Source organism: Sesamum indicum, linkage group LG3 (assembly GCF_000512975.1).
Source record: "Sesamum indicum cultivar Zhongzhi No. 13 linkage group LG3, S_indicum_v1.0, whole genome shotgun sequence".
Taxonomy (NCBI): Eukaryota; Viridiplantae; Streptophyta; class Magnoliopsida; order Lamiales; family Pedaliaceae; genus Sesamum; species Sesamum indicum.
The window spans coordinates 21,236,795-21,257,429 of NC_026147.1; the positions used below are offsets into that span (position 1 = coordinate 21,236,795).

Below are 20,635 nucleotides of genomic sequence, written 5' to 3' on the forward strand. Positions count from 1 at the left end.
ACTAAATGGTAAACAAAAAATAATAAGAGTTAAACAACGTAGTAGTAATTTTCTTGAGGAGAGTCGAAACATCCTTCAACTAATTTTCCTGCCATTTCATTACAATCAACCTAAGTGGTGAGCATTTGGTATAGAGAAACAACAGCAAACTATTACACCACACATTCATTCTATCCTACTGCTATGGGTGAGGTGTGTGATCAGCAGTCTTCCCTCAACTTACTGCACCAAGGAAGGGAAGCAAAAAGAGTTTCTTATACCCCAAAACACTTTGTGCACTGCTAAACAGGACCTCCTTGTATAGATTCAGCTCTTCTTACAGCTCCTTGTAAGACGTCTCCGTGGCCGCTTATGAGACAACTGAATGTCATTCTGTTTGGATTCATTTCGAGTACCATCATCACTACTGCCTGCATATGAATACGTATTAATATACCAAATCCAACAAAGTTCCTTGCATTTTCTGCGTTGAGGACATGGCAAAAGCTTCAGCATTAAATACAGAATCTCAAACATTCTTGCTCGTTTTTTGTTTTACGTGACCTAGCTTATATTGTATCTTGCCCCTCTACTTTCAATCATTCGACAAAATTTAAGTTTGTTCAGATGTACCTCTTTAATGGAACTATGCGTCCACCATGCATATTCAAACTAAATTAAATAACTTTATCCATCAAGCAATCGACAACATTTGAGAATATTAGTTCTTCTGTTGTTAAGAAAAAGAAAAAAACATCTAGCCGAATGTCCAGAAGGAGAATATCATGAAGATGAAGCTATATTGTACTTCATTTATCAATTCAGCATAATGTTTTGACTGATTAACCACTAGAGCAAACAAGTGTTAAAGTTCCAGGTTTCAGCAACCTAATTGTTGGTACATTTACAAGATTCTTCCTGCTACAGTTTTCAAAGAACAATCCTCAGCTTATTGTTTATTAACCGTATCAATCATTTATGCTGCTAACAATAATTAATTATTATTCCTTCATTTCCTCATGTAAACAGTAGAGCATTATTTGGACCTAGGATTTCATTATAGAAAACACTTGGGAAAATTTTTCTAGCTTCATGCAATACGTATTTGTTTTACTTCTAATGCTTTTATATTTCCTTCCTTTCCTTCAGTAAATCAAAATACAAAAAATGGCATATATCAAGTCAAACAGTTGTGTAGCTAGTCAAAAGGAGATTTTCAATAAGCAGAATTACCACTATGCATCCACACAACAGTCCATCACACGATGACCAACACCCAAAAGTATAATATGAGCAGCAGTTAAGCGATGATGAGTCTCAAGAAAACTCTTCCACACCATGACACACAAAAACTATATCACCATTTAAGGGAGTTTTGATAGATGCCCAATGGGGTATCTAAATGAAGATACACACACACACACACACACACACATATATATATACACAGATTAACACACCTTTAGATCTACACAAACACAGACAACACTTATTTTGGAGATTCAAATATAAAAGCAAGACACACCTTCCAATTCACTGCTTGCTTGTTCAGGAAGTCTATTCCTGGATTCATTTGGATCTTTAGTGTTGTAACCATGACGCTTGGTCGATATTGTGATCAATCCTTTTTCAACCTCCTCTTCTGGCATCTCGCACCTTCCATTAAAAGGCTTCATATAACAGAACCTAAAACAACCACAAAATCTAATAAAACCAGATACTGAATGCAAATTTGCTACTCCAATACATTGGAATATACAGCAGTTGCATCCATGTCAGCTTGTTAATTATTGCCGAGGAATATAGATGCACATCTCAATATTGGCAAGTCAAAGTTGGGGCAATGCAAAGCAATTACAATCTTCTTTGAAGAATAAATTAATCAAATTACTGGAATGAAAAATCCATCGCATCGCTGGTCTACTGCAGGCCATGATTATCAAGAGAGGTTTTGCAGATAAGTGATCCAACATGTTCAGTGTCGGACTACATGCAAGAACTTCTACTGCACAAGGGACTTCAGATGAAGCTGCTTCTTTCCATAATAGGAATAGTCTCACAGACTCGGTGCTAAGATACTAAACGGATAAAAACTCAAGCACCCACTTGCAACAACAAGTATTAAATGACCTAGGTACTACAAGAGGAACATAATGATAGTTCAGACATTCAGTAAGTGTATAACGAATATTCAAGCAATACAAGATATTTAAAAAAGATACATAACCATTCTAGAGGTAATGTCTTGCTGCCGAAGTCAGAGCCCAACATCCTCCACTTTCTGCATTTGTCACACTGCACCCACTCATGATCAGGTTTGTATTTTACATTACCCTTTCTCTGCAGAAGAAACACAATCAATGTCAACCGAGAGATATAATACCCCATAATCTTGAAACCAAAAATAACCACACAAGATAAATTTAAACAACAAATGTGAAAGATAGATTAGAAGGAAAAGAGTCTTATTAAATATACATCACAAAAGTGGTGGCATATGAAATGTATATACAGAAAGAAATAGCGTGCACTTTTAAATTGCCAAGACTCAGTAGTAGTGGCATATTGTCAGAAGTCAAATCATATATCAGCAAAAGAAGCAGTTCCAGAGAGAGGCTGTGACAGCCTTCACACAAGTCATTCCGGTTTTACCTTAATTCCGAATGCTCAAAACCTAGACTATAAATTATCTTCCCGAGCCATCTTAATTGAAGTGGCTCTGATTTCATTCTCAGTTTCTGCAACTAATATTAGCACAGAAAGTAACTTTATGAGGCACAGTCAATGAATGAAGGAACTCCAAGACACGTGCCCATATACTTTTCTGAGTATGCTGTTTGCATATGCATCGTACTTTCCGTTTTTTGATTTTTAAACATCATCACTCTACCAATAAAGTTACACTAGTGAAGCACCAAAGTAACGTCTACAGACAATTGCAGTCAAAGGAGAAACTGGAACCTTTTTCAAAAGTGGCTATAAATTGCAAAGTGTGTATACCATGCATCAATCTATTGTAACTAGACAACTCACTTTTGTGGACTGGCTGATATACATGTATACTATGCATCAATCTATGGTAACTAGACAACTCACTTTTGTGGACTGGCTGATATACATGCAGATATAGAAAATTAGGTGACATGTTTTATCATCCAACATTTTACTGACACGATTTAAAACTTTCTACCCATTTTTTCTGAAAGATATATTCTGTCTCCTAGCATTTAGCTAAATGGCTTAAACTACTTTACAAAGAATCGAAGCATGGGTTTCCTTTATTTTAAGGTTCACTAGAGTGTCCGAGAATCTTAGTTAATCAATCTTGTCACTAACCAAACTTGCTCAGAGAAAGTCCAAGTACTTTATTCATGAACAGCCTAGAAAAAAAGATGGGCCAGTAAGCATGGATAAACAAAGTATCATTCATCGGTAACACAGTTTTTAAGTAAAATAATAAAGTAGAGTAATTCTTTGGCGGCCCCTTTTTGTAGAACAAGACAACCCAGCTCCGCCCAGTCACCAACAGCTTTTTTTCTGTATTAGTATTCTTTGGTAATATTCAACAATAGCATGATGTAGGTAAGCTGTAATACAGATCATTAGAAGAATAACATGGAATACCAATTGAATCTTATCAACATATTCGTCCAAATATTCATCTGCTTTTTCACCCAGCCACCTCTCCAGTTCAGCATAAGCTTCGCAGTCCTGGAACCCTTGCTTGTTGTTATGCACCCACACATGACCATTGCTATCATCCTGTCATAAGAATAGAAGAGAACAAGAGTGCAGGTCAAGTTAGACCATGTTTGTTTATACAAGATGATGTTATTTTTCACTTCAAAACTGCTACCACCAGTAACATGATTGCATGAAAGTCCCTTGCCCAGAACATTTAGGAATATACTAACATGGTTTGCATATCTGGCCTTATATATTTTCTATTGAGGCTAAACCCTCTTCATCCAATAAAGAGTAAAGGATCTTCCCCTGGTAGACCAAATCAAAGTGGCTCACTTGAGCACTACCCATTATTATGGCCTATTTTCTAGTATCACATAGCCATAATGCTTAAATTTTGTAAGCTCCGTGCCTCTCATACAAAAAGCTGGCATTAAGTTTAAATGAGTTAGTGCAGTGGTTTAAATTTTGCATATTTGATATATTGAAATTTTGTCACCGACTACAGCCATAATGATAAAAGGAAAATGCTGGAGGGAAGTCCTTTTGGCTTCAAAAGTCCACAAGCGGACCACTTGAAAAGTCATCCATCCGTATAAACAAAAACAATAACAGGTATTGCCAAACAATAACATTCGGGTGTTTGATTTAATTACTCTCAGTTCAAGCGAAGAAAGTCAAAGGTATTAAAGTCAGTTAACTTAAACCTGCAGAAATCGACTCCTTAATTACATAAAGTACGTTTAGTTTCAATTGTATTTTTCACGCCCAAATTTGCAAGGGTTTACCAGAACAAAGAGTTTGCTAATTCTAGATTACAAGATTGAGCCTCATTTATTAAGATGTCTGTGACAAGTTTTCCATGCAAAGAACAGTGTTACTCCTATTTGCAGGCTTGGACTTCTCATACCCAACGAATTAAACATGTACTAATTGCAGCACCCCTACACTCTCGGGTCACCTCCAGGATCAAAATAAACAATAAGTTAAAAAGTTACTTGCTCATTTCATAAAGTTTACCATTAAATCAGTAACATCAATTACACCGATGATGCCACGACCACAATCTCCATTATGAATCATGCTTCCAACTCTCTTGTATGCCTACAGTGAAGCAACAAAAAGAAAGAAAACAGGGAGAATCTTTCGAAAGTACAACCAAGAATGCATATCATATATTAGCAACAAATCGGAAGGAAAAAAGGAGAGTTCAAGGGGAAACATTATAACTCCTGTACTACATTCAAAACTTCACATCAAGATACACATTTAAATAACTCTATTTAACATGCCTTTGCACAAAATAAACAAAAAGCGAAGGAAACAGCATTAATTTCTTTTCCTCAAGTAATTGTGTGGGAAACCAAATATAAATGAATACTCACCTCAATCAGACGGCCATGCCAATATAGAAACATTCCACAATTTGCTTGCTCCCACTCCAATTGAGAAAGGCCAAGAGTAAGTTGAACTGGTTTTCCCAAGACAGGACCATCTTTTACAATGGTGTTATTCAAAGATTTTGCCAGGGGTCGGCTTTTCACCTATTATGAAATTTTGTTTCAACAGCAATTTCCAAATATTATGAAGCTACGTGGAATATAAAGGTAAACTGAGCATTATCCTTTTAAAGAAGAGTGCCAAAAGCCCAAGACAGGGATGAATGTATGTCTATAACTGAATATATACTTTGAACCATTAAGACATGCGAGGAACTGGAGCCAAGAAAAGAGCATGTAACATCATAAAGGACCCAATCAACAAAAAAAAGAGGAACAAAAGAAAAGGAAAATAAATGAAAGTAATTAATTTAACTTCAAGAAGTAGAGTGTAAAAGCCTAAACAATGAATCAAGCATAAGGGGTCAAACAAATTGTAGAGCCAATTCAGGGACAACAGAGAGAACACTACGGCCAGATTGCCCAAATATTAAAGAAGTCCTAAGAATTCTTGGGGTGTTAACCTGCATCCTCCACTCACCAACAGTTAATGGCACAGTGTACAAATTCAACTAATAAATACCACATGAAGGCTTATGCCTACAAGCAAACCACTATACAGATTACATAAAGGGGTTTCTTATTGATATGCCTTCATAAGTCGCTTGAGTTCAAACTTTTCTATATATTACCAGTGCTCCTTGTACATAGATCTTCATCCGTGGATCTAAGAACATAACCTCCAAGTACGATTTAAGAGAGTAGTCCAAGGGCACCTGAAATTCAAAGAAACAGAAACTTAATTTGTGGGTGACTACTCATACGAAATGCCAACAGAAAAAGGAGGGCGGGTACCATTTGAGATATTTGACCCAGGCGAGATCTTATCCTTCTGGAACGTATGAAAATACCCCCCTGATGGAAGGAACTCCCACCAGTCATCCCAGCTTCCCACTGCAGGCTATATGTTGATCCCCATTTATCCAAATTCCATATATAAATTTGTGTTCCAGTGCCTTCTGCACTAAATATGCCCGCTTTTTCACCTATGAGGTATTTGTCAAAAGGAGAAAATTTCTTAATGGTTTTCAAGTTGTATTTGGCAAAATCCTCATTGTGGACACTTGCATCCACTTCCATATACTGCCCAGTTCTGCGGTAGCTTACAATGGGGATCTCCAAATTCTACAGCATAGAATATCATAAAAAAAATCTTAGTTGAGAACATGCCTTCCAAGAATAAGCACTACAAAAAACACTACCATCCATGACTGGAATTGGTGACGTACATCTCTTCCTTCATTAAGTGACTGTGATAGGAAAGCAATGGATCTAGAGTTAGCAGTCTGGGTTAGAACCAAAGCATCCTTCCCTAGTCGCATTGCCCCAGTCTGAAAAAACAACATCCGATGTCAAACAACCTCTCTCTGGTCATAAACCTACATCAGATATCCCTGAAGACTTGCGCCGCCACACACAAACATGCATATATATATGCATGCATAATCAAGTATATAGAAAAACACACAAGCACACACATACATATACGTATGTTGGGGTGTGTGTGTATATATATATATTTAATTATGTAAGTATATATGGATATATTTATGTATGTATATATGGATATAGTTGTGTATTTATGTATGTATGTGTGTCCACATATGGAAACATGTTTTTTATACACATCATATACTAATTTCATGGAAACTATGAGAGAAGTTAACTGATGTAACTCAAAACTTTTGTCGCTCATGCTTGCTTATGAAATAAACTGATGTTCCTGTTGAAGCGGCAGAATGACTAATATCTTAGCATGTAACAAATTCTTGGCTATATGCAGCTACTTCAGAATATCACTACAAGCCAGTTTAAGAGGTTCTTAGTTTCTCTCTCATTACATAGAAACGTGTGTTTATATTTGAGAAGGAAAGAAAATGAAGACTCGATCAATACCCAACTATTGATGGATTGATCCCATACAACCAGAGAATGGGACATGTATCATGATTTTCAGCAATAACTTCATCAACATCATGAAGTTAACATTCTCAATTACTAGCAGACTTGAAATAGAAGGCACATTTTCCGAAACCACCATTAGGTTATACATTAAAATCTATACAACATATGTCCATCTTCAGCTCCAGAAAGATATTCCACATTCATGTATGGGTGAATAAAGGAAAATCACAATTTCTGAAATAACTTAGGTACTAGTGATATAAAAACTCTAATACCAAAGTAATAAGATTCCAGGTGGAAAATATGGAACAGATTACAAAACATGATGCAAAGTTACATAGCGCAGAGAAAAACACTGGCAACTGGCAAGGCAGTAAAATTTTCATTTCAGAAGAATACATGACACGTCCAGAATGAGGCAACTAGGATTACTATATAATAGTCAAATAAAAATGAAGACAATTAGCATTACATCCAAAATTCGCATGTGTATCAACAGAAACACTAAAGAAACAAGCTGATGTGGGGAAGAAATACCTTAAATCCAATTCCATATCTTCCTATATGATCCGGATCATCAGTTTCAGGTTGCCCGTGGCCAAACGATACCATTCTTTGGATATCTGAATGGCTCATTCCATGGCCATCATCTATTACTGACAACATAGGAATGTCCTTGCTAGCAGTTCTGGAATAAATCATACTGATAGCCACTTCCAATCTGTGAAACAGAGCAAATGATGCCATATCTGTTAACAAAAGCAAGTCTTTAAACATGCAATGCTCCCTATCCAAATACTTAAGGAAAGAAAATCACAAACAAGAAAAGGAAAAGAAGAGGAAACGTATAAACAGTAGTGAGCGTATACTGAAAAGCCGAAGCCATTTCTAAACTTGGTGACATAAATAATTTTAACATAAAGAGAATGAGAAAATCGTGTATGCATACTTAGTAGCTTTGGCATCTCTGGAATTGTCAACAAGCTCTGCAATGGCACCAAATATCCAGCTGGAATGTGCTTGACCAAGGGTTTTCAAATAACTGGGGTGTGCCGTCACATAATTTCTCTCGAAAGACCTAATGGGCCCAACAGAATTTCCTAGTCTATTGCTACCTATAGCTTTCAAATCACAAGAGTAATCTCCAATTACTTCTGGATATCGTTGCTGAGCAGAAATTCTATCCTCAATCAGGTCGGAGTTTGACATAGAAGCCTCACCAGCCAGAGATCCAGGTGGAGATGAGATTTCAGCAGCAACAATCCCTGGTCGAGTAGAAATAGAAGAATGTCAAACTAAATAGAATATAAAAGAAATGATAGTTAGTGTCTCTTCGTCAATATGGTTCCACTGCATATGTCAGCTTAAATATCATTTTGAATTTATAGCCATGCTGTTGAGCATTTTCATTTATGTTCTTTCCTCCGTAAGAGGCAGAGTAGAATCCAGGCTAAAAACTAGCTTGTACTCAAGATTACTTCCAGGACAAAATGATCATTGCTGTCATAAATCAATTACAAGAAGACAACAAAGAGGAAATTTATTACAGCTGTTCATGATTGAATAAAACTTCGGAAACAGAAATAAACCAATTCATTTCCTTCTGGCTGTTTTAGAAAAATGAAAAGTAGTAACTCTGATTTTGGAACGTATTAATTGAGTACCATTTCTTATGTAAAGATAGAGAAATGAAACAGTGAATAGCCTAATCATAATTGCCCAATTCAGCATTATATTCCTTTTCCTGGAATAACTTTTTTCCTTATTTTTCAACTTCTAGAACAAAATACTTCTAGAAATTGGGACTTTTTTCTTTCACCAAACAAAGAGCTCTTACTTTTTAGCAACATATTAAAACACTATCTCACCTTACATAGTTTATATATTAACAAGGGAACAAAGACAAAATCGTGCCACTAGAAGGAATGAAAGAGGAGACATGATAAAGCTTACTCAATCCATCAAACTTCTGACTAGGTCTCAACTTCGGCTCTTTCAGTTGGTATAGAACAGTTGCACAGCCAAATTTAGAATCTTCATCGGGAGGAAGTATGTAGAGTTCATACAATTCCAGCTTCGCAATAGCAACCTTGAAAAAGTTAAATGCATTAGAGAAAACACAAAATACTTCTATATTTCTACTTTCCTTAACATGATCCCGTTTCCAAACAATAAAAGGGAAACAGAAGATTAAATGTGGTTTTATATTCTGTCCAAACCCAAAGGGGAATCCACCAATTGCTTGAAACGGTTCCAGATAACAGATAAAAAAAACAAATCAATTGTTAATCCTTTTTGGATTTTATGTCTTTGAATCATCCTATAGACAAGTGCAGCTCCTTTAGTGAATAGCTGAAAATTATGAGTGACTATGTTACCAAGGCTTCATCCACCCCACCCTCGCCCCCAACCCAAAAAAAGAGGAAGAAGAACAAAAAGAAAAAAGGAGAAAAGAAAAGATAATAAGTCACTCGTTTTTAATAATAAGATGGATTTCTCTTTCTTAGGTGCAAAGGCAGAAGGTCAATAAAATGAATTCTGGGTCACTGTGATCTTACCCTTTTATATTTCCGCAGGAATTCCAAGAACAGCCCCCACTCTCTTTCCTGATGAAGATCTTCACATGCAGGGCTTAGAGAAAAACCAGGCAACAAAGATAGAAAATCAATCTTCTCTTTACGGGTGATGGAACTTATGTCCCAAACTGCAGGCCTGTCATGCAGTTCCTTTTAAAACGGTTGAATATTTTACACATACAAGGACACAATATGGTCACAAAAATGAGAAACCACTGAATATGACAGGAAAAAAAATTGAGAAGTCAATAAGGAAATGGAAGGAGTCACAGAAAGTCATGCGGATAATTCTAATACAAATCAGTGCTTTCGGATTCATTTGGAAACATAGGAAAATGTGCACACATAACTATGACCTACTAATGATAAGTCAAAATATCATACTAGAACGCAAAGCCAAAGACCGTGATATTCTGAGACAATATTACATTTTTCTTCATATACTGTTCTAAATTCAGGATTGTACTCAAAATTATGCAACGCAATTGTTCTACTTGTAAAATGGATAGCTTACTAGCAATAAAACATCAAAAGTCTCGTCAGAAAAAACATGTCAATGTCGTTCTGCTAACTCATCCATTGCAGTCAGTACTAAGCACTTAAACCATTTAAGTTATTATCTGTGGGAACTGACCGTGGAATTATTAACCATTTTTATCAACTAATGGTGAACACAAGAATGAATATGTTCATCACTCAATACATCCATGATTTATGCATACTTAAATAAAACAGGCCATATTATATGACAAAGCTACTTCTGATACAGATAAAAGAAACACAAACCATAAGCATAAAGAAGAAAACAGCAGCGAATGCTCCAATTCAGATAAAAGCATAGCATAAAGTATGTTCAAATGTAAACTGGAATAGCAAATTTTATCGGCCATATAATCTGCTTCTTCCACAAATACATATTGGAGTTAGAAGGATAATCAGCATATTTAGTGCCCGTTTGGTTGTGTTTTCATTTTCATTTTCAGTTTCCATCTCTTGTATTTGTGTAAAAATGCTTCATTGGTTTTTGTGCGAAAACTGAAAATATGTTTGGATTAGTTGTTTTCAAAATATAGGTATATAGGTGTGCGAATGTTGAATATAGGTATATGTATTTTTGATGTGACACAAATTAGTTATGAGGATTGACCAAATTGATTGAATATGTGAAATTATAAAATAATCAAAGTGAGTCTTGCCATTTCCTTTTCCTTTTTCAGTACAATTTTTTTTGTATATATATATATTAACGTGCACCTAGTGCTATGCATAAATTTAATTAAATTATATCTTACAAAATTTATAAGTTATGTGACAGTTAGTTAAAAAAATTTTCTTTTTTTAGTCAGAGGAATAGCATAATTTGTTTTTCAACTTATACCGCATAATCACCAAAATAAGAATGAAGATATATATGTACTATAAAATTAAATTTTGATTAATTAATTATTAAGTGTTATTGACTTTTTTAAAATTATTGTACGTAATTGACTTTTTTAAAATTATTGTACGTAACATAAATTATTTTTAATTTATTAAAATTGAATTATACTATTAAGTTGTGTAACAAATTTTCATATAATATTATTGTACAATATATATAAATCATAAAAATAACAGTATGTTATTACTTTTCATAAAAATTATATATTAATAGTTGTAATTTAATAGGACAAATGGTGGTTGGGAGTTATTTGTTGTTTTCTTCATTAGTCATACTTGTTGCACACAGAATTTCTTCTCTGAAGAGTGGTTTTCCTTCCACTTTTGCTTGACATCTTGCTCCATCAAATCAAATGACAAATGAAGGTTGCTTGTGGAAGGAATTAATACATTTCCAAGAATTTTGCAGCAACTTGAGTGTAGTTTGTATTGATGTATTATTACTAACATGTCCCTATCACTTGGTGTAATTTCCATGCAAGTCAGACTCTATAAATACATGTCCATGCACCAAGAACCCTCACTTGTCCCTTCTTCTATAACTTTTGTAAGCTCAAGAATTTGCAAAGTTCTCTTCATTCTTTAACCACAAAAAATTACCATGGCTTCTATAGGATATGCATTCCAATCCGTTGTTTTTTATAGTGAAAAATGGACGAGGGAGATGGAGGACTTGTTCGTCCAATCTCTCATCTACCTAAAATACCTAGGTATCTTTCGGCCAAACAACCACTCCATTCCACCATATTCGACGTTACATGACTAACGTACGCGTGAGGTTATACAAGGGTCGACAAACTTCGCGAGCGTTTTTATGTGTTCCAATGGTTGGGAAATCACCCCAGCATGAATTGGAACCACGACGAAAGGAGATTGGCCGCGGAGAATGCTGTGTAGCAGGCCATTTGTCGGGTATGTGTGTTATGTTTTGCTATTGCAAAATTTTATTTTTATTTAACAATAAAATTGATATAACCGTGCATGCTAGTTAATAGAAGAAGAGACTTGCCCGATGCTACAGGGATGCCTACTAGCCGAAGTGGGAAGAGTTGTGCGAGCTCTTCGATGATGATGACAACGGCGGCATCCCGATATCCGACGACGACAAAAACGGTGATGATCCTTTGCCAGAGATTCTAGGTATGGCGGCCCCCCCAATCGAACGAGCCTGTGACTATAATTTACGATTCTATATACATGCACGTCGTCGAGCTCGGACGACTCCACGTCGTTTGCTGCGATTTCCAAAGACATAGACGATGACACGGACTCAACTGTCCCAAAGGCTCCGAAAGACGACGGTGTAAGCTCGTCAAATGCCGCCCCACCGGATGAGCCCCCAACCATTGCATGAATGCCTTGGTTCAGTTTTTTTGTTAATGTTGGAAGGTTTTGATATAAGCCCCTGATGTCTTGTGAAAATGGATCTTTACTTGCACTTAATATTAATCTGTATTGTTCATCTTACCGATATTCAAAAAGGGTCGGCCTTATCCTACATAAGCCCATTCCTTAAACGGAATAGACAGAGACGACAGAAGTTGACCGATGGAATTTGTTAAGGAATGGGCTTATGTAGGATAAGACCGACCCTTTTTGAATATCGGTAAGATGAACAAAACAGATTAATATTAAGTGCAAGTAAAGATCCATTTTCGCAAGACATCAGGGGCTTATATCAAAACCTTCCAACATTAACAAAAAAACTGAACCAAGGCATTCATGCAATGGTTGGGGGCTCATCCGGCGAGACGGCATTTGACGAGCTTGCACCGTCGTCTTTCAGAGCCTTTGGGACAATTGAGTCCGCGTCATCGTCTGTCTTTGGAAATCGCAGCAAACGACGTAGACTCGTCCGAGCTCGACGACACATGCATGCATATAGAATCGAAAATTACAGTCACAGGCTCGTTCGATTGGGGGGCACCATACCTGGAACCTCCGGCAAAGGATCACCACCGTCTTTGTTGGATATTGAGATGTCGCCGTTGCCGTCATCATCGAAGAGCTCGCACAACTCTTCCCACTTCAGCTCGTAGGCATCCCGGTAGCATCGGGCGAGTCTCTTCTGCTATTGATTAGCATTGCACGGTTATATCATTTTTATAGTTAAATAAAAATAAAATTTTGCAATAACAAAACTTAACCACACATACCCGGCAAATGGCCTGCCACACAGCGTCCTCCGCGGTCAATCTCCTTTCGTCGTGGTTCCAATTCACGCCGGGGTGACTTCCCACCCATTGGAACACATAAAAATGCTCGCGATGTTTGTCGACCCTTGTATAACCCCACGCGTAAGTTAGTCGCGTGTGGAACGCCTTATTAACGTCGAATATGGCGGAATGAATCGCTTGTATGGGGTGGTTATTTGGCCAAAAGATACCTAGGCGTTTTAGGTAGATAAGAGATTGGACGAACAAGTCCTCCATCTACCTCATCCATTTTTTACTATAAAAAACAACATATTGGAATGTATATCCTATAAAAGCCATGGTAGTTTTTTGTGGTTAAAGAGTGGAGGACTTTGCAAATCAAATTCTTGACAAAAGTTACGGAAGAAGGGGCAAGTGAGGGTTCTTAGTGCATGGACATAGGGGTGTGCAAATCGGTTAACCGAATCGAACCGAACCAAATTTTTGATTAACCGAAAATTCGGTTCGAGGTTTGTAAAACCGAAAACCGAACCGAATTTGATCGTAAATTCTGTTTTTCAGTTTAAAAATCGAAAAAACCATTTTTTTCCCTTTTTTTTAAATAATATACTTTAATATTCTTATTGTATATATATTAATATATACTAATAATATAATATATAATATATTATATATTAATATATTAATATATTAATATATAATATATAATATATATAATTATATAATATTTAATATGTGTAAAAATATATTTTATTTATTTTATTATTTAAAAGTTCGGTTCGATCACTGAAACGGTGACCAAAACCAAACCGGAAAACCGAAAATTTCGGTTTGGTTTTCGATCCGAACCGAATTTTCGGTTCGATCCGATTCGGCCGATTTTTCGATTTTCTGCACACCCCTACTTGGTGCATGGACATGTATTTATAGAGTCTGACTTGCATGGAAATTACACCAAGTGATAGGGACATGTTAGTAATAATACATCAATACAAACTACACTCAAGTTGCTGCAAAATTCTTGAAAATGTATTAATTCCTTCCACAAGCAATCTTCATTTGTCATTTGATTTGATGGAGCAAGATGTCAAGCGAAAGTGGAAGGGAAACCACTCTTCAGAGAAGAAATGTTGTGTGCAATAAGTATGACTAATGAATAAAACAACCATTAACTCCCAACTACCATTTGTCCTAATAAATTACAATTACTAATATATATTTTTTATGAAAAGTAATTACATACTGTTATTTTTATGATTTATATATATTGTACCAATAATATTACATGAAAATTTGTTACACAACTTAATAGTATAATTAAATTTTAATAAATTAAAAATAATTTATTTCACGTACAATAATTTTAAAAAAGTCAATAACACTAAATAATTAATTAATCAAAATTTAATTTTACAGTACATATATATATCTTCATTCTTATTTTGGTGATTAGGAGGTATATTTTATTGATATTTATGCGGTATAAGTTGAAAAGCAAATTATGCTATTCATCTGATTAAAAAAAGAAAAAAAAATTTAACTAACTGTCACATAACTTATAAATTTTGTAAGATATAATTTAATTACAATTAAATTAAATTTATGCATAGCACCAGGTGCACGTTAATATGTATATATACAAATAAAAAAAATTGTACTGAAAACGGAAAAAGAAATGGCAAAACTCACTTTGATTATTTTATAATTTCACATATTCAATCAATTTGGTCAACCCTCATAACTAATTTCAGTCACATCAAAAATACATATACCTATATTCAACATTCTCACACCTATATACCTATATTTGAAAACAACTAATCCAAACATATTCTCAGTTTTCGCACAAAAATCAATAAAGCATTTTACACAAATACAAGAGATGGAAACTGAAAATGAAAATGAAAACACAACCAAACGGGCACTTAGTGTTTCAAAAGTAACTTACATTAGGCTAGGTGGATTAATGCACGCCACTCGGGTTATACTTTTCTGATCCTTCATCAATTTAACAAGAGGCGGAGAACAACCTGCAATACTTTACATTGAAAAGTCAAAGATAAAAACAACACTAAATGACACAGCAAATTGGTTCATATAAATTAATTTTCAAAGCATTGACATAAGAACAGAAAAAAGAAAGTGAAAGTAAAACAAAGTTGATCTACATGGCGGAAAAGGAATCAGAATATTAACTCCATGCCAAGATGACATCAATATTTATAGCTATTATTAACCATCAAATGTGATGTGGTAGCATTCAATATCAGTACAATACAATAGAAACAAGTCACCTATGCTTAACTTCTCAAAAGAAACCAAGCTGTATTCTTCCAATAGAAGATGATAACAACTCATTCATGACAAACAAAAAAGAGATAAGAGCAATAAATAAATAAGTGGCAGAGCAAACGAACCAAATAGCGACACCCACCTTCTTTTGATGGCTCCTTTCTTAAGAAACAATCTCCCATTACAAACTCTGTTAATGGCAAAAACAACATAGACGACATAGTTCAGAATTTCTTAAAACAAAAACATATATTGAATTTTTCTAATTTGAAGAAAATAAATACAGTCACCAATAATACAGAGAAAAATGGATGCTATCTTCTATAAAAATCTTATAGTAAACAAGGACCAATGAGTAGCAGCTAAAAATGTTTGCAATCTGTGAGTCTGTGACCAACAAGCATCTGCTCGCATCTTGATAATGACTATCATCCATGCTTACTTCGATTCGTTGTATTCCTGAATACACTTACCAAGACAAATTTTCAGAAAGAAGAATGCCACCTAACCATTGACCAGAAACCCTAACATTGTGGCGACCATATGCCACCTCAATTAGCACTTCGTATGTGAATATTTATCTATCCTACCTACCATATTAGTTGATTATAAGGATTACAAGACAATTACCGTTTAGACTGGTTCAAATGACACTGGAAGTTTATTCTATTTGTAACTCAACAAACACTTCAGCACCTACAATTTTCAATTTGTGCATATATTACTTGCACAAATATGTGAATTTGACATCATCAGATAACTGTCAAAAAGTTCTTATGGAGATTCGCATGTTTGGGGCAGTGTAGAAACACCTTCTCGGCCAGATGCTTCACATTGCTATTTGCTGTCCAGAACAATACAGCATCACAGGGATCATCAAATGAAACTACAAAAAGCAAGTCCAAGAGAACTAAGTTCCAGTACTAATATTAAGTACTCATAGTATTCTCTGCATTTCGCTTATATGGCCCCATCATTCAAAGCCATGACAAGTCAAATGCTTTACACACGATGGGTGGTAGACCAAAAGAAAAATTAATTCAGGGAATCAGACAAAAATTAAATAGTTCAGTTTTCTGCACCATAACTATAATACATTTCGGCGGAGACATTCATGAAATTCAAAAGCCTACCAAATAAATCCATGAAAAGAGTCGAGAATAACTAGAACCTCATGAACAAAAAATAAATAAACAATTTAACCATAACAAAAAAACAAAAACCAACAGAACCATTATTTTTTTGTCATCATTGACAGTCATGATTTGACATGCAGTCATTATCAGGGAAAAGAAAAACTATACCTGCAGAAGACAAGTAAATTAATCGACATAAAGCAACACAGACAGCAAATTAATATACAAATAAAAGAACAACCACGACTATAGCCAAAAACCCTAGCCCTCTGTCCTCATGCATCGCAAACCTGCGAACTTTACCACACAAAAAAAGTCGCAAAAATATACTGGAACAGGCAAAGAAGAATTGTCCGATCACTGAAAGCCTGGCACCAACCAAAAAGCAAAGACTGACAATGGTAACCACAACAAGGCAAATAAAGCTGCAACAGTGTGAGTAGTGCGTATTTCCTCCTAACATTAAAAATAGCCGAGCAAACCCATAGCAAGAAGAAATGCTTTCATACTCCCACTTTACTCACCAACGAAAGAACCACAAAAAATGGTAAGAATGCAGCGGCATAGCACGCTAACGTACAAGGAAGCAGGCGGAAGACTTCAAATATGCATGTGCTGTACCGTGTGCATATATATAGACATATATGAATGTTTATGCAATCTTGTACGGTGGGCGTATAGGAAATGTGCGAGTCTGTTGCAATTTCGAACGTGAGACTGTTCGTGAGAAAGAGGGGAGAGGGAGAGAGTGGGTGTGTGCGCGCGCGAGAGAGAGAGAGTTTGAAATGGTCGGGTCGTCTTCCACGCGAGTCCAAGTCTATCAGAATACAGGACGTAATGAGTTATTAGGACGGAGTTGCCCCTGCTGCAGCACTAGAATTACGCCCATGCCGTCGCTTTTCTCTTCCTCCTTTTGCCCTTTTACTGCAAACTCTTTATTAAGGAAAGAATTATATTTCGTACGGCCCACGAAATGAGTGGAAAAAGAACTCTGACGTGACCCTATCCTGATGTGACATAACTATAAATATTTTTTAAAATTACAATAAATTTAAAAAATAATTACACTTTCCTTCCTCCCAAAAGATATAATATAATTACATCTAGATTTTTTGTGGTATGAGAAATTATATTTAGTATCCTTGATATTTGCATAAGTCCAACAATTAAGTTTATTTTTAGTTAAAATTCACAAATCTGTTGATATTAATAAAAAAATCAGAAAAAAATCTATATTTTACCCCCAATTAATTTATTACTGGTTTATTACAAGTCATATAAGTCTTTTTATAACCAAATTATTCTCATATGTTTTTACGTATTAATACATGTTATAAGGTATATCTTCCATATTATAAGGTAGTTTAGAAAATAAAATATTATTTCATTCGGTTTTTTTTATTAATATCAGCAAATTTAGTAAATTTTGACTAACAGATTGACTTATTTGTTAGATGAAAGCAAACATTAGAAGTATTAAATGTAATTTTCCAACTATAGAGTGTCTAAGTGTAACTATACTATACTACACCTAAAAAGAAAAGTATAATTATTCTTAAATTTAATATTTAATAAAATTATATATTTTTTAATAGAAGTCTATAAATATCCACTTTCTCCTTGTTGATTCTTCATTTAATGAAACTTTGAAGTGAAATTAACGTATTTTATTTGATTCATGATTCCAATATAAAGAGTTATGATGATGCCCATCGGGTACTTGAATATTTCTTAGTGCAAGAGGCCCATGACCGTCTCCATCGGCCATGTAATGGGCCGGCTGTGCTGACTCTTGACTGATGGGCGGAAGTTTTAGGAAGTGATTTCCTACAAGATTGACTGTCTGTTCTCAACTAATATGATCCAGCTAAAAAATAAATTAAATTATTCAATATCAAAATTGATCAATAAATATTTAATTTAAAAAATCACATTTGAATAAAAATTTTGTTCCATAAGCTTTCAAATAAGGTTTGAACTCGATTCGATAAGTATAAAAATATTAAAATACTCGAATTTAACTCATTGTTGATCTAATTAATTCTCTTTAAAAAGTTACTAATATATATTCATCTTAAGAATTTTCTTTTTTATATATACACACATATATAAGAGCAGAATTAATTATTACAACAATATTCATTAATCCACATTTAAATGCCTTGGCGTAATCCTCAATAACAAATAGATTATAAGCAATAATGGAACCATAGATTATAAGAAAACTTATATTAATGAAACAATTACCCACGCATCTAATGAACTCGAACTCGTACAAACATGGAGCTCCGAATTGTTTTTGTCTGAAAGTCTGAAACATGTCATTCCTAAATAATATGCTTCTGGGCTTGCAGCCCATCCCACTAAGAGAGACTGTTCTAATAGCTAAGTTAGCATAAAATAAGATTTTATTATTTGGTAAAAAATAAATTCATAAAAACAAAATAATAGACCTTATTATAAATTCAATCGGATTCAAATAGTTGTATAATCTTGTCTTAAACGTTCCCGAGAAAAGAAAATAAACTTGTTAGAGTTGGAGACATGACAGAGGAACTTGAGGTCCAACTTGTAGTAGGATAGATCTCAAGTCCAATTAAATTTAAAGAAGTTGAGTAGCGTGTCCGACAAAACCCACTCCAAACCTAATATCTCAAAAAATAACATTTAAACCATGTTGACCCGCCAAAACGTGCATGCAAGAGATGACATCTATCTTCCTCAACCTAATCAAACTATATGTATAATTGAAGACAGCTAAGCATGTCCATTGTCCCCCATACCCCATTCTTTACCTATTATTATTGTTATTCATTCCTCCACTTATCCAAATCCTATGCTCATCATTAATCATGCCTCCCAATATGCTCCTCAATGCATTTTTGGCTTACCTTCTACCTCACTTTTTATCCATTTTTCAACTATGACACCATAACATGATTTGCTAACTTCATTTATTGAAAATTTTTTATTTTTTATTTACTTTTATAATTTAATTAATTACACTTTATTATGTATTTTGAAATTGAGTATTGATCAGTAAAGGGTAAAAAGTTATTATGTCTTTACACTTTATCACAAATTATACAATTTTGACATCTTATCATCTCGTACTACTATACATAGAAATTTTGCGATCATGTGAACAGCACATTATACTTTTAAAGGTAAAATTGTTTGGATATATAAAATTATTATTCTTATTTTATTTTTTAAGATTTCCGAAAAACAATACATGTCCTAAAAAATTAGTAAAATTTAAAATTATTATACCAGCCAAAATTCAATTATTTAATTTTTAATAGTTATTCTTAATGACAAAATTGTAAAAATGCTAATATATTTTAGTGGGATAATTACACTTACACCCCATGATCTGTGATCTATTTACACAATTGATCCATACTTTTTGAATAATTATATGTAGACCGACCAAAATTGTTACCATCATTTACGCATACCACATCTGTTTTTAGAAAAAATACACATACAACTTAGAAACATAAATATCATTATGCGAAACATCCTACTTTTCGACTGTCATAAGCAATTTTTATAATAATATAAATAAATTATAAATTAAGAATGTAAATATAATTATTTTTATTTTATTGTATGATTCTCCTCTAGAAATAAGGAATTTCTTGTGGAAATGAGGGAACTTCTATTTATATTATATTAAATAGCAATAATTTCAACGCCACGGTGGCGCTGACCAAGGAGGGCGAAAATCACATCACGTGTGGGTAGTTCACGGGTAACCACACGATCACTGTACATATAAATATAAAAAATAAAATGAAAAGAGCGATGCACGCTCAGTGCACAGTGCAGGTGTCTTCGGCAGTGAGCACACAGCAATTCCTAATCCAACGGCCGCAAATAAGGCATCCAAAGCTGTAGCCCTGTCTTCACCACCACCAGATTCACTGTTTCCTTTGGATTCTGTTTGTGAACTTCAATGAATT

The 20,635-nt window shown here is 34.6% G+C and overlaps 1 protein-coding gene across 2 annotated transcripts; it reads right to left on the reverse strand.

The window, feature by feature from the left end:
- Window positions 283–17,565, reverse strand: LOC105159070 (MORC family CW-type zinc finger protein 2A-like). 2 transcript variants are annotated; one of them, XM_020692292.1, is made up of 17 exons: window positions 17,192–17,565; window positions 15,674–15,721; window positions 15,188–15,269; window positions 9,626–9,779; window positions 9,021–9,156; window positions 8,288–8,332; window positions 8,017–8,188; window positions 7,605–7,788; window positions 6,392–6,493; window positions 5,958–6,287; window positions 5,795–5,878; window positions 5,049–5,207; window positions 4,684–4,767; window positions 3,604–3,741; window positions 2,207–2,319; window positions 1,505–1,665; window positions 283–410 (listed from the first exon to the last, which is right to left on the reverse strand). In XM_020692292.1, exons 2-17 carry the CDS (start codon window positions 15,711–15,713, stop codon window positions 307–309), a joined length of 2,088 nt encoding a protein of 695 aa, XP_020547951.1. In that variant the 5' UTR covers window positions 15,714–15,721; window positions 17,192–17,565; the 3' UTR covers window positions 283–306. The 2 variants fall into 2 exon arrangements, with proteins under 2 accessions (XP_020547951.1, XP_011074313.1); XM_011076011.2 differs by having other exon boundaries at window positions 8,017–8,332; window positions 17,192–17,564.